At 39.7% G+C, this 14180-nt stretch overlaps 1 protein-coding gene across 1 annotated transcript in view; it reads right to left on the minus strand.

Moving 5' to 3' along the window:
• The window catches only part of LOC139745465 (E3 ubiquitin-protein ligase SH3RF1-like), a 30764-nt gene extending 17987 nt beyond the window's left edge, over positions 1 to 12777 (minus strand). The window contains exons 1-2 of the mRNA XM_071655854.1: positions 12753 to 12777; positions 8588 to 9175 (exon numbers count right to left, since the gene is read on the minus strand). Of these exons, the coding sequence (XP_071511955.1) occupies positions 8588 to 8971 (384 nt within the window). The 5' untranslated portion in view covers positions 8972 to 9175; positions 12753 to 12777. The remainder of the gene's footprint in view (positions 1 to 8587; positions 9176 to 12752) is intronic.
• Between the last annotated feature and the right edge of the window lie 1403 nt (positions 12778 to 14180).

Here is a 14180-nt window from a genome sequence, read left to right on the forward strand (position 1 = left end):
AAATCGGAACCTCCACTATCGGCACCTACTTCTCTTTCATTTATTATTTAGGAACTGCCGCTAACAAAAGGTATGGAGTTTCTGCATTGTTTCTGTGAGAATATGCCCCTCACAACGTTCATTACATCTCCGTGAAAATGTCGCATTTAGTGGCATTTTAGCGGCGATTTATCTGTGTTGTATTGAGCATTAGCGAAGGCTTCCGCGCTTCGCGTGGGAGGGGGAACCCCCCTCCCGTACCCACCCCCAGAACAGCGCGCATAAATGCCGACAAGCGTGAAGAAATTCCTGGCGAGAACCCTGTACTGTACATACATGTACACTATACATGTATTCATTGCTAGTATTTCATTTTAAGGTAGAATGCACACTTCTGTTCATTTGAGCCCTATTCTGGTCATGTATCATTGTTTACTGTGGCCACGGAAGAACAGCAAAACAGCAAGAACACAACTCTTTCTTTTGGATTTCTAATCAAAAATAGAATTTAGTTTACTTGTCATGCTGTACAAAAAGGTCAATGATAGACATACGTACATGTACATCTCATCTAATGTTCATATTAGAGCATGTACAGAGTATACAGCTGCAGGTGGTTGTCAAACTTTAAACTTTTAACATTTTCTTTAATGTATACTTTAGGCACTATTATAAGATGGCTAAGTAATTTCCAGCTTGCTGATTGGTCAAAGCGTACTACGTGATCATTCGCGAAAAGTGTCTATCCCTGCACGCCCATGGGATTTTCTAATCCACCCAAATTGTCTAATCCACGGTTGAAATTTTCGCGCATTTCGCGCAACCAGAAACTAGCGCGAAAATAAAAGCATGCGAATATTTTTGCTTGCCATATGTGCCTGTGCGTGATGTCTTGATTCCGCAGAATTAAAAGCACGCGAACTCTTCCGACTCGGCCAAGCGCGAAAAATTAGTCAGGCGAAAATATCCACTTTTACAGTATTCAACACAAGCTGGGATAATCTCGGAGAAAGCCTACTCTGGACCATTTTCCAACGGTAAGTACAATTTCAAAATCTTTGATATTTGATTTATTTCATTATTTCTTTCTCATACAAGGTATATACACCTCGCGTTTGAAATTACTTAGCCATCTTATAAAAGGAATAACGCATTTTCCCGTAGTTGTTCAGCGATATGCAGTGCACTCGAGGTTTCTTCTTCGCATGCACACTCCACACTCGCCTCCGGCTCGTGTGGAGTGCGCATGCGAAGAAGAAACCTCGAGTGCACTGCATACTCGCTAAACAACTCCGCGGAATGCGTTATTCCTATACCGTTCCATTCATTTGACTTTTATACTTGATTCGCTGAAGCCAAGAAGGTTGAGGTTACACTCTCCAGACAGATGTCAATCATGGAAAATATTCTGTGGCACTCCTACAATAAAAGCTACAGCCTGCACATAAACATACATTGTGAAACCTTGTGTGCCAAACATCACCCAAATCCTCTTCATGCAACTGGCTTATTTTTGTTGCCCCACTCTACAATGTACTGTATGTATGACTCCATCATTGACATAACAGCGGAATTACAAGACCATTTCTATTGCATTCATAAATCTTTAATTGTGTAAAACCATTCATGCCTTGTCAAAATGATTATTATACTTGTACTTGTTTGTATATACCAGTAAGTGAATGGACAAACAAAAACATCTGCAAGATGCTTTCATATAGAATGTGGCTATACTGTAAAACATGATATTTTCGCAGCATGAAATTTTCGCAAATGGGAGCCAACGGCCTGATGTGCAGCATGAAACTTTCGCGAGTTGACTCTAATATTCAATGCATATAGTGTACACAAGATCTTTTAATGTGCATTTTAATGTCACGAAACTCAGCTCTCTTGAAATTCGTGAAATTAAAATGCGCACGAACATTCCTTGTTTTATAGTAGACCTGATTAAAATGTGCTTTAAATATGACTTATCCTTCTAAATGTAATATGCATTGTACCTGACATTAGACTAGGATTTGTAGCCTCTTGGAGCAGGTTGAATGCATAATACATGTACATACAATCCAACAGCATAGGTGGCAACCTCATAAGATCTATTGAACAGCGAATTAACTAACAACCCCTGCATAAACTTCATTTTATACACTATACAGCTTGTACCATTTTCACTGACTAGGTCATGTACCCTTTGTGTATTTCCTCTGATGAAATGGATAAAGAGGCGCACTGTAATGATAATTTGCAATATACAATTGTACCATAAGTTGCCACAATGAAAGAAGAGTTAGAATTATCGCACAATTCATCAAATTCACAACAGTCCGTACTCAGATGCTCGGAAGCCTTCAAAAGAAGGTCTGAAGTAAAAGACTAGGTGAGACCAAACAAATAGGTCATGCTCACTCTCACACCACCGCACATCCATCTCCACATAAATAATTACATGGATGTTATCTGCAGGAATGTTTATTATGGGTGGCTGGGCGAAGATGCACATGGACATCGGGCGAGTGATAAGAACTCTGCGCACCTCCCTAATTGGACTTCGAGGAGGGAAGGCTAGGGTCAGCTCAATTAGCGGAACGGGAGGAGGAGGCGCAGGGGGAAGGGAGTGGCCTTTCTAAAAGCGTGTGTCTATCTGTTTGGACGGAGGACAAAGAGGGAAGCCTAAGTGCATGCAACACAAGCGCACACACACACACATACACACACACACACAGAGCAGTTGGAAGCTGCTTTCTGAACTGTGACCAAAATCCCTCAAAATGCACCCATTACAAGGTCTCCCCAATGTCTGAAGAACACAAAGAACGTGTTTCACTTCATGTGTCGCGCACATTGTTGACTGATAATTACTTGTTTTTCTGCGGTTAAGAACAGGAATTTCCACTCACAACAACATACTGGAGTTTTCACACGCAAAACTGCGGTTTACACGTGTATAAGCAAATTCCTCCTTTGCAAACATTAAAAAAACTAGAAATGTCGCTATGGCGACTGGTATGCCTCCGCCAGCCATAATGCATGATTCTCCTATATAGGTCTATAGTACATGTGGACAATGTGTGGTTACATTTTCACAAAATTGGCAAAATATTAAAATGACATGTTTGTCACAAATGTATTGAATGTTTACCTTATACACTCCTTGACCTATGTTTAATTGGATGAATAGGAGAGCATGTATTTGGGGATTTAAGAACTTTAACTTGACTTTGACCATTTCATAAGTTTATGCACTGAGTAATTTTCAAGGTATGGAGAAAAAGCGCAATTTCTGTATTGAACAGTAAATTGTTATCATTTTCATCTGGCCTTTGATTTATAAGAGAATCACTGTCAGGCAGAACATACATAAATTCAGCATGTACTAAGTTTCAAGATAACTTGAGCCACTTCCGAGATATGGAGAAAGAAGTAAGTTCAGCACTTTCACTTGATCTTTGACCTTTTGACCTTTGACCTTCTTGGCAAAAAAAAAAAAATCCCAGAGAATCTCTATTGGGTTATACATGCATACATCAAGTTAAACCAAAAAAAAATTGTGCTGGCATTGCATAAATATAAGGAAAATAGTAAAATTTTGAAGTATTGCCCTTGACCTTTGACCCCTGACCTTTGACCCCATGAACCCTAAATTCCCTAGATACCCACTGCCAGTCAGTAGATGCATATATACTATGTTCCATGAAGATACCTTGAACAATTTCCAAGATACAGAGAAAAAAGTGAAATTTTAACATTTTACTTGACCTTTTGACCTTTGACCTTTTGACCTCATGACCCCAAACTTTCACCAGAGAATCTTAATTGGGTAGTATATGTATACACTACGTTTCAAGAAAATATCTTCACGCATTGCATAGATATGGGGGAAATAGTAAAATTTTAAGCATTTGACCTTGACCTTTTGACCTTTGACCTTGAACATGTGCACCTAAAAGTTGATAGGCACAACTTCACCCCCTAATACACATACATGCCAAGTTTCATTAGGATACCTCAAAAGGTTTTGGTAGTTACCCTGTTCACAAAATTCATTACGGACGGACGGAAGGACGGACGGACGGACGGAAAGACGGACGGACGGACGGACGGACGGACGGACGGACGGACGGACGGACAACCCGAAAACATAATGCCTCCGGCACCACTTCGTGACGGAGGCATAAAAAGTAATACAAATCACTTGTTTATCAGTCTGTGGCCATGGACTATTTAGGCTAAATCTCAAATGACTATCCACTATAATAGTTTCAGCACCTCTCTATGAACTTTGCATGTCTCAGGTATCATAAGGCTAAACTTTCTCTATATTCATCCGTCTCTGTAAGGAATACAGTGGTTAGTCACCAAAAACATCTTCACACAAAAATGTTAAACACTGTTAGGAATTAGAACAGAAGGCTTAAAAAAACAGCAAATTGAAATTCTTTTCAAAAGAAAAAGAAACAAATTATGTCATACCAGCAAATAATATCTCCTAGTCAAAGTTGTTTATAACTGCCTTTAAACTTTTCTTTCCCAAATAATACAAGGCCACAAAATATGCACATGAAAATTCTGATGAATGTTGAAACTAGAGAAGATACAGTAAGCCCTGATGGAGTCGGCCTTGTGCAAATCGAAAAATAGGTGAAGTCAAAGAAGAATTCTTACCTGACATATATTCCAACAGACTTGTTCTTACAATGTAGTATGAAATACAATTGTAAGATTAATACATTTTTGCATTGTTATCCTCCTTAGCGATAAATTCTGTCTGTGCCCAAATATTTGGGGAAAAAATGAAATCATGACATTTTGTGTGACTATTTGGAGGGCTGCTCAACACCTAAATGTACATACAGTACATCGTAGATCACAGAGTGACACATTTTTCTAAATCTCTACAATTTTACAGTTCGTAATTTTTTTCGTATAAAATATGTTCATTTTTTTCGGGGGAGGGGGGCAAATTTCTCACTGATCTTTGCATTTTCAGTTTACATACAGAGTTGTATACTTGTACGTGTATACACAGTGGATATGTTGCATTGTCAGGATGGATTTTCTTAAGTTAATTAAAGGGGAAATCCAGTCCAAATATACAGATGTAAGTTATCCTGATAAGATAGAGTAACATAATACCAGTTCAATGGTATGATTTTGATTGAAATTGGATGAAAAATAAGGAAGTTATGACATTTTGAAGTTTTCATTATTTTTCGGGAAATAATTCTTGAACAGTCAATTGACGCAAATGACAAAGTGAGCATGTCATCCCCTCATAACTTGCCATTATACACTATTAAATGTAGTTTGTACATTGTACATATACAATTTTTGAAATTTCTAGTTTTTCATTCAAACGCAAAATTTTATGTCAGAGACTCAAATCCTGATATACAATGTACATTGTATGTATCTAACTGATCACTATTCTGAAGTTATTCAACCAGGTATAACATGTTTTAGACTTCAGTGACAGAAACATTGAATTTTCCGCATTTCTTGTACACGATCTATGGAAAATTGTGAGGTTATGACATGGTCAACTCACTCATTTTCATATATTCATATCCACTGTACAAGAATTGTTTTGCAGAAATTCACAGAACTTCAAAATTTCATAACTTCCTTATTTTTCATCTGATTTCAGTCAAATCTTTTACCGTTGAACTCTTAAGATTATACTCTTTTTTATCAGACTAACTTATTTTTGGACTGAATTTCCCCTTTTAGACTGTACCTCCTTCTAGTCATCCTTACACTCTTGTCTCACACATAGCCCACGATACTCAATTCTCAATTCTCGGAGTGGGTCAACTTGTCAGTCAATCCCACGGACATAAAAAAATGTTGATTGCTCTTGCCCACTGTGCACAGTTCATCTCTCTTCACAGTACACTGTACGCCCCAGAAAGGTCAGACTGGCTCTAGCAGCACCAATGCCTACAAATGTATCACAAACTATCCACGGTTAATGTTACATACATACAAGATGTACTTACAGTATTAATCAACACCCACAGCATGGCACTGACAAGTGTAAAGAATGTTTGCTTCATACATGAGAAACACCTACAATTGTACGTACAGTAGAAAAGATCACAAATGACACTATTGATGAACATACACATATGTAGCATATTCCTGTCAGGTGCCCAGTGAGAGCAAGCTTGACCATCAAATAGTAACCATTCAACTGCCAACAGTTTAGCATTACAATCTCTATGACCTACAGTAACAAAGGCCAGTGTAATGATTGTGAAGTGTCTTACATCCTTTTACTGCTAACTACGAGGTACAATGTAAGAATAAAAATGAAAACTCCTTTTACGATGAACACTGCAACTGCAGCAGAAAAGTTTTTTTTTTTTTTTTTTTTTTTGGGGGGGGGGGTTGTTGTTATTGTTGTTCTTGCTATGTTCTCTGAAGTATCTAAATTCAGAAGACTGATGTATCAAAGATTGACTTACATGTTGTAATAGTTTGATACTTGCAGCCTCATAGTCCTGTGTCCTGGGCATAACCCTTGGTTTAACTGAAACAGTAATTCTGCAAAGGCCTGTTCATGCATTCAACATCTTGATCCCCATCCCCCCCCCCTTCCACTCACGAAAAAGAAAGTATCAACAATGAAAGAGAAAGTATTAACATAAAAAGAAAGTATTAACACCAACAAAGACAAATCTGTGCCCTGCGGTTGTTGATCCATCATAATATTGAAAACGAAAGAAGTCTTTGTTTCTCCCCCATGTATTATTATATTGACTCTGCCCGACTCGGGTTTCACCCTAATCCCTTCGCAATTTACCTGGAAGCCCCGACACGGGGTCTAAGAAAGCACAATGCATTTCGCAAGTCACCTTCACAGATTGTTAACTCGCACACACACGCACAAAGAAGGAAACATCAGTGGTTTTGCCTTAACGCACCTCTTGGCTACAGACACTACTTTGCATGTCAAATGTTCACACAGAGGGCAATAGCTTCTTTGAATATGGTCAGAACCAAGGAGCTTCGCCAGAACAGGACTGCTCCGGAGTGATTTCACCAGTCAACATATCACTCCATCCAAACATACATTGTACAGCTTTACGAAAGTAGCTGGAGTACAGAAGGTACCATACTTGAATGTACAGTAGCTCACAAACAAAAATTTGTAGTACAGTCTGTACTATAATCACAATATTTGCAACTTTTCTGTAATTCTTGTTAAAAGGGCTGACCACAAACTGTCAAAGGAAACCAAAGCCTGAATACAGTGTAAAAAATGTGGATTGGGTGAAAGCAGCAATGTTTGAATAGTAGAACGCATCAGTGAAAGTTTGAGGAAAATTTGTAGTACAGTACAGTCTGTACTATTAATCAAATTTGCAACTTTTCTGTAATTCTTGTTAAAAGGGCTGACCACAAACTGTCAAAGGAAACCAAAGCCTAAATACGGTGTAAAAAATGTGGATTGGGTGAAAGCAGCAATGTTAGTACAACGCATCAGTATTAGAAGTTTGAGGAAAATGTTTTAATCGATTCAAAAGTTATGAATTTCTTAAGTTTCAGTGCTGTCATTGCCAAATAAGGAGATTACTACAGGTCAGACATGACATCATTTTGGATGATAAAATACAGTGCAAGATAAAGGAGAATTCTACAAAATGTAATTTTTCATGAAAAGTACACATTCCATCCACTTGTTGCTGACATAACAGACCCCTGCTTTCTGAAAGCGGTAAGTCAGGTACTCTTTCATTATGCTAGAAAAGCAAAAATATGGGGAAGTTTCTTTTATACATTTTCTCTATATTGTTATCCACAATGACATCATGAAGTGTAACAATCTCCTTATCCAGCAATGACAGCACCAAAACTTCGAAAATTCATTACTTTTGAATTGATTGTCTGCTTTTCCTTAAACTTTCACTTATGTCTTCTACTACAGTAATATTGCAGTTTTCACTCAATCCACATGATAGAATTTGGGCTTTGGATTCCTCAAAGCATATAAAAAGAGTTTGTTAAAAATCCACTATCACATTTTCACAAAAGGTCAATATGTGATTCCACTAGTCTACACGTACTACCGGGTATGTATCATGGACATTTAACAAGATAACATATCCACACAAAGTCAATATAGCATTCACGAAAAACTAATACCATGTAGTACGGTGTATGTACAGTACAACAAGCACTACACATATTTTGGAAGTTTATACTGCTGTATTTACACAGAGCAAATTCTACCAAGTTTCCACAAATTTTGTGCACTCTCTCCTGCGTCAAAGTGCATTTCAGACAATTCTAATTTTCTAGTGTTTGCCTATGACACAGAAGTTCTCAAAAGAAAATGCAAACATTTCAGACTGTCTTCAAAGAACAGGCACACATGCAAGTTTAATATGCATTTGGCCTGGAGAATTATGAATTTGAGGAAATATGATGAAATAAATTACATGATTTCAAAAAAAAAGGAATTTAACAGAAAAGAAAAAAAAATCCCTTATATACAGTGCAGGTTGCATTCTCTTTATGCACGCAAATTGTATCAAAAAGTGGCCAAGTTTGTGCGAGTAGCATCACACATCATCTTTTTTTTTTTTTTCTTAAAGACATTTACCTTAGAGACACCGATCCTGCCTCCTCCCGTGGAATCTCCCACACCGTTGGTCTTGGTGCCTCCTCCAGACCCGCCCGGCGACGACCCGCTCCCCTTGCCCGCCATTGACGAAGGGGAGGATGAGGACAAAGAAGACATACCCTGGGGCCTCTTCATCCCATCCAGCAGCCGAACGAGCAGGATGTTGGTGGGTAGGTCGGTGACCTTCTGGCGCGGCACCAGCTCCCGGCACTCCGGGCACCGGAGCTCGCCACGCGTGTGGAGGATCTGCTGGAGGCATCTCATGCAGAAGGTGTGCTGGCAAGGGAGCACGCGACTGGTGGCGTCCAGCCGCTCCAGGCACACCGAGCACTCCAAGATGTCGAATATGGACTGCTCGTCCATCTTTCCTGGACAAGGTTCAGCAGTCCAACATCATCATGCATGTATCAGCACTGGAGAGTCTCCCCATACAGGGGTTGTGTTCTCGCAAACTGCAATTTTTCCGGAAGCAAAACTGTCCGCTGCATCGTAAAGAGTCGTCCACCATGAGCACTCTGCAAAATGTTCACATCACTGTTCCCTGGCCATTTTTAAAGTCAGGTTGACCTGAAAGGTAAACAACAAAAATTGTAGAAATACACACTACAGATCAAGCATATTAAATTCAAATTGGCTGAATTCATACGCAAGAATTTTGGATGCCATTATGGTCAAATTATGGGCAGCTTGCTTTATAGTGTATGTTCTATTGCTAATTCAATGTCGTGTAGAAAAGACACAAAAATTTAGCATTTGTCATACAAAATGTACAAACCTGACTCAATTTTACTTTATTAATGTAGTCCTACCTTCAGTTTAGCTTTTACATACATGTACTTTGCATGGCTACTAAGGAAGCACCATAACAACCACATGACCAACGGCTTGCGCAGGTCACCTCTACAAATGTACAGGGCTTGGCAATGAAGATTAAAATCTTAGATGCTTTGCCATTCAATGGTAGAGTCTAGCGTTAATTCAACGTCTAGAACATAGAGTTCCAACTACATAAATCTAGAAAACTCTACTATTGCTGCTGACAGTCTCAAACTAGAGTAAATTATACAACACCTATTCAGAATGTAACTATCCGATTGGTCGATTGCCCATCACATGACATTTAGTGAAAGGTTCTATTGCACGCTCTGGCTGTCTCAGCGTGCAATTTTGGTTCGACCAAAATGTTCTACTCCACGCGCTCAGATGTCACAATAAACAAACATGTGCCGCACGCATTCAACAATTACAAGTTCGCTTACAAGCACGTACTTTTGTCACTCATTTTTTGTAAACAACTTCGTTTCGCATACGTACGTACATACACATGTAAATACACGGTGACTGCGACTGTAAGGTTACTCATTCGTCTTTCACGGAAAATGGTTGCCATTTCTGTGCAAATTCAAGAATCTGTGAGTACTAAATCCGTTGACGTTCGAGGTGTTGTATAAAACAAATAGTGTATGGTCCTTACTTGTGCAATGGAACGTGATTTCGCACTCGGTGAAAAATGAGGCCCACTATTCAACTCGGCTTCGCCTCGTTGAATAGAGCGCCTCGATCTTTCACCTCGTGCGAAATCTCGAAACATTGCACTCGTGACCATTCACTATTTGTATACTAACTATAGAACTGTACAGTAGAGATCCATAGTAGGCACCGCCAATGGCACTAGCTAGTTCTGCCACGTATACATGTGCACTGAAATTCGATGTGCGCTGTGCATCATTGTATCCCCATAGGCATATGTGTTGTATGCCAGCTATCGTTGTTCTATCGCTGCGAATTTTTAGTGCATGTGTCAATGGAAATGTGGAAGGATATTAGTTTTCACTTTGTGTAAACAGACATTTTTCGGTATGTATCGAGAATACAGGATTTTCACTTTATGGCCCAGTCACAATGTCGGCGATCTGTCGGGGATTAGTTTTGGCCGGGGGTCGTCGTAGAAAATAAAGAATCCTTGAACAATCCTAGCAATAATCCTAATAAAAGTGGAGCAGTCACATTGTCTGAGATTTTTTCAAGGATTTTGACCCGGCTTTGTCAAAAAATCGTGGGATTAGCCTCCGATCGCCTCCGATTGCATCGGAGGCGATCGGAGACGATATCTGCGATCGTCTTTTGGTGCTCCCCTTGGCATCTTCAAAATCTTCTGTCACAGCCTCCTGCAGCAAGAGCGTCTCAAACTTTTAGCGATCCGGTCGGAGGTGCCCTTATATACACGGCGATTTACTACGATTCCACCGTACGAATCGTCAGAGACGATCACAGAAAGCGTACGAATCGTCGCAGGGCGCCTCCGATTCAGTCGGAGGGCACCGGAGACTACTCGCAGACATTGAATCTCAACCTGAATTTCCAATCCCACACAGAATCTTGCGACTAGTCTCAGATTATTCGGAGGACGCCTCCGATTAAAATGGGAGGGCATCGTAGGTCATCGGATATTGTGTCTGGGATGCCAAAAATGGGTGAAAAATCTTGCGAGCAATCTTGCAATTTTAAGTTCAAAGTTAGGGACCGCGACGGGTGTGGCGATGCCTAAAAAATCTGCGACAAGCCGCAGGCGTCCGGAGAGCGCCTCCGACGGGTGCAAAATCGTGAGATCTGTCTCAAGATTTTGTTAAAATTTCCCGGTTTTACCCATCGCCGACGCATCGCAACTGATTTGTGACTGGCCCATTTCCAACGAAGGTGACAGTTCCTACGGAAAGCTGGAATTTCAGCGCAAATTGTGATGATTCATAACGTTATGTACTTGGTACCAAATTTGCAGCTAAAGTTCATTAAGTTTTGTCTTTGTTTGTTTATCTACCTATATTAAAAGCAAACTTCATTATTTTGTTTGACATTTTTGGAAAGCTTAGGTGATGAACGATTTCTTTAATGCACAACATAAGCTGCCCCAGCCAGCGCAACAGGTCTGTGGTAGCTGGAAGTAGGGCACTGCAAGACCATTTTCAGACGGTCTCGAGTCAAAGTTTGCGTGTTGTTGCATTTTCTTTGCGCGCGCGGGAACAAACCCGTGCGTGCGTCTATAGGAGTTGTATACGTTGAAGTTTGCATTCAAACAAGTACAATAGACATAATTACTGTCAATGTTATTGTGAATTACGGACGCGCAAAAGGTTCGATCACAGCTATCGCGCGATATCGGCAATGGTTTGTGGTAAAAAAATAAACACGTAATTTCTTGCATATTGTAATCAAATTTCGGGGTCAGGTTTTACTGATTAAACTAAAAGCATATTTTTGAAGTCCCAAGGCACAAGGTAAGATTTTGTGGTTTTTTACTTTGCAATGAGTATTCTTTTGAAGAACGGAATGCAGAAAATTTTTTGGTTTCTATTGAATGAGCCTGACAGTAGGGACCTAAAATTAGGGCTTAACAGTTAGAGCATCTACCATCTTGCATTTGTACATACAAACTGTAACAGTATAATATTTACCGTAGTTATGGGTAAACTCGGCCTAGCGGGTAAAGTCGGTCCCCAGCGCGCGCATTACAGGTAGTTGTACTGCGCGCGCTAGGGGCCGACTTTACCCGCTCAGCCGAGTTTTATACCCATAACTACCGTATAGCTTAAATTTACTTGACTTTTCCATCGAGTGAGGTGATGAGCCATAATGCCCAATGGGGATGTAAAACTTAAATGATAAATACACATATTCTAGATCTACAGTACTGTAGCTCCTGAATCTAAAGACAAAACACAATTGTGCAACGTGTGAACAGGATATTTGTTTCTACAGGCATGTGACAGACTTTTAGTTTACTCCTTGTTGACGCAGATAGAGAGATGGAGCATAAGAAAGGGTCTGCTGGTTCCTCAGACTTTCCTGATGAGACGCCCGGGTCTCTCGCTTAAAGCCGTATGCGGTACGTGTGCCTTGCCCCGCGCCTCTCCCCTTGGCCAAGCACGGAAACGGTGCAGCCGCCCAAGACTAATACCCCGAAATCGCCATGTTGGTTCGAAGATGAATGCAAAATACACCCTATATTCCAGCCAAGCTACACTTCCCGACCGTACGACATTAACCAAAGACTTTTCAATACTTCAAGTAAGTAAGTCCTACAATGTAAACTTGCCAAGAATCTCAGAAGAATTGCGGATTTATGACGGCGGGTTTGACAACTTACATGTACGTGTCTGCTCCGATCATCTTCTCGCTGTGATATCACTGGCTTCAATATCACACGCACACACACGATGAAGGCGTTTGTACGAACTGTGCATGGTCAGCTAGCTTCACACATACACACAGACCCATACAAAAGCGAGAACGAGAATCAAAGAGCGAGATCGCGAGACGGACGTGCGGCTAGGCCGTGGAAGATTACGGTAGCTGAAAAAAGAAAATGATGAATCACGACAAAATAATGTCTCAAAGTTCACGTCCTTCAATACTGAGAAAAACATGACAGCCGAAAAAAAAAAAATCAGTGATTTATCGAACCCCTGCAAACATGATAGTGTGGGTTACTTTCACTGAACACTGAAAAAACACGAATTTTGCCCAATACGAAGGAAGTGAGTGTGTAGAAAAAACTAAAAGTATAACTTTGTGAAAGATAGTACTTTCTCCTGTTTACCGGTCTCTCTGCATTTACATGGCTCCGTTTCAACCGTGTTTTACCATGAATAGCATCACACAATTCAAACATAATGATTAGATGCGTAGGCCTGATCTGTGGGCCAAAACTTGTTGATAATGCATGGAAGTAGAAAAGATTTACTGATCGCTATCTCGTCATTCATCCATTAAGTACATAATCATACTTACCTACTGTGTGTTATTACGTTAATAGAGCATTCAAGGTCAAGTAATACTTTAGGAATGAGAGAAAAAAAATACCGACAGACTATAATAACCATGTGTAATCGAATTCAGTTTCGATACTTTGATTTCTCCCGTGAATGAAAGAAAGAAGGAAAACAAAATCACTATAAGAGTTCAAAGTACTGTACTTCGACTCAATACAGAATATTTTTTGTAGGTGCTGCTGTTATTGTTGTTGTTGTTGTTTTTGTGTGTGTGCTTTTTTCGGGGGGGGGGGTAACTTTCGTTCCATGAAGTGCCATTAATTCACACTGTGTCTAAAGTCGACTTCAACAGATAAAGTGTAATTAAACGAGCTGGATGGCAGGAGTTTAATCAAAATTGGAAATAAAAGCATATTTAGAACGGAATTTGAATTAGTTTTTCCCGAATTGTGATATTGATCACATCTACACAGACAGCCTAAGGGGTACCATATCTTGTAGTAATGAGATCAGTATATATAAGATTTCGCACATTGATTTGTGCGCAAAAAAAAAATATATGAATAGGCCCTATCACTTTTTTCATCATGTATAGCAACTATCTCTTTGGTTTGGTTTGGTTTGGTTTGGTTTTATTTCCCGTCATAAAAAGCATACAAATGAAATAACTTTACAAATATACAGAGTTTACAGAAATGCAATGTTATACAAACTATACAAACAAGAGAAAATTAATATCATTAAACAGTACGAGTATGAGTTTACAAACAGAGAACCTAAGCAATAATAACAAAGACAAAGTG

Source organism: Diadema antillarum, unplaced genomic scaffold (genome assembly GCF_040938485.1).
Source record: "Diadema antillarum isolate AM-2024a unplaced genomic scaffold, OU_Dant_1.0 seq00001268_RagTag, whole genome shotgun sequence".
NCBI lineage: Eukaryota > Metazoa > Echinodermata > Echinoidea > Diadematoida > Diadematidae > Diadema > Diadema antillarum.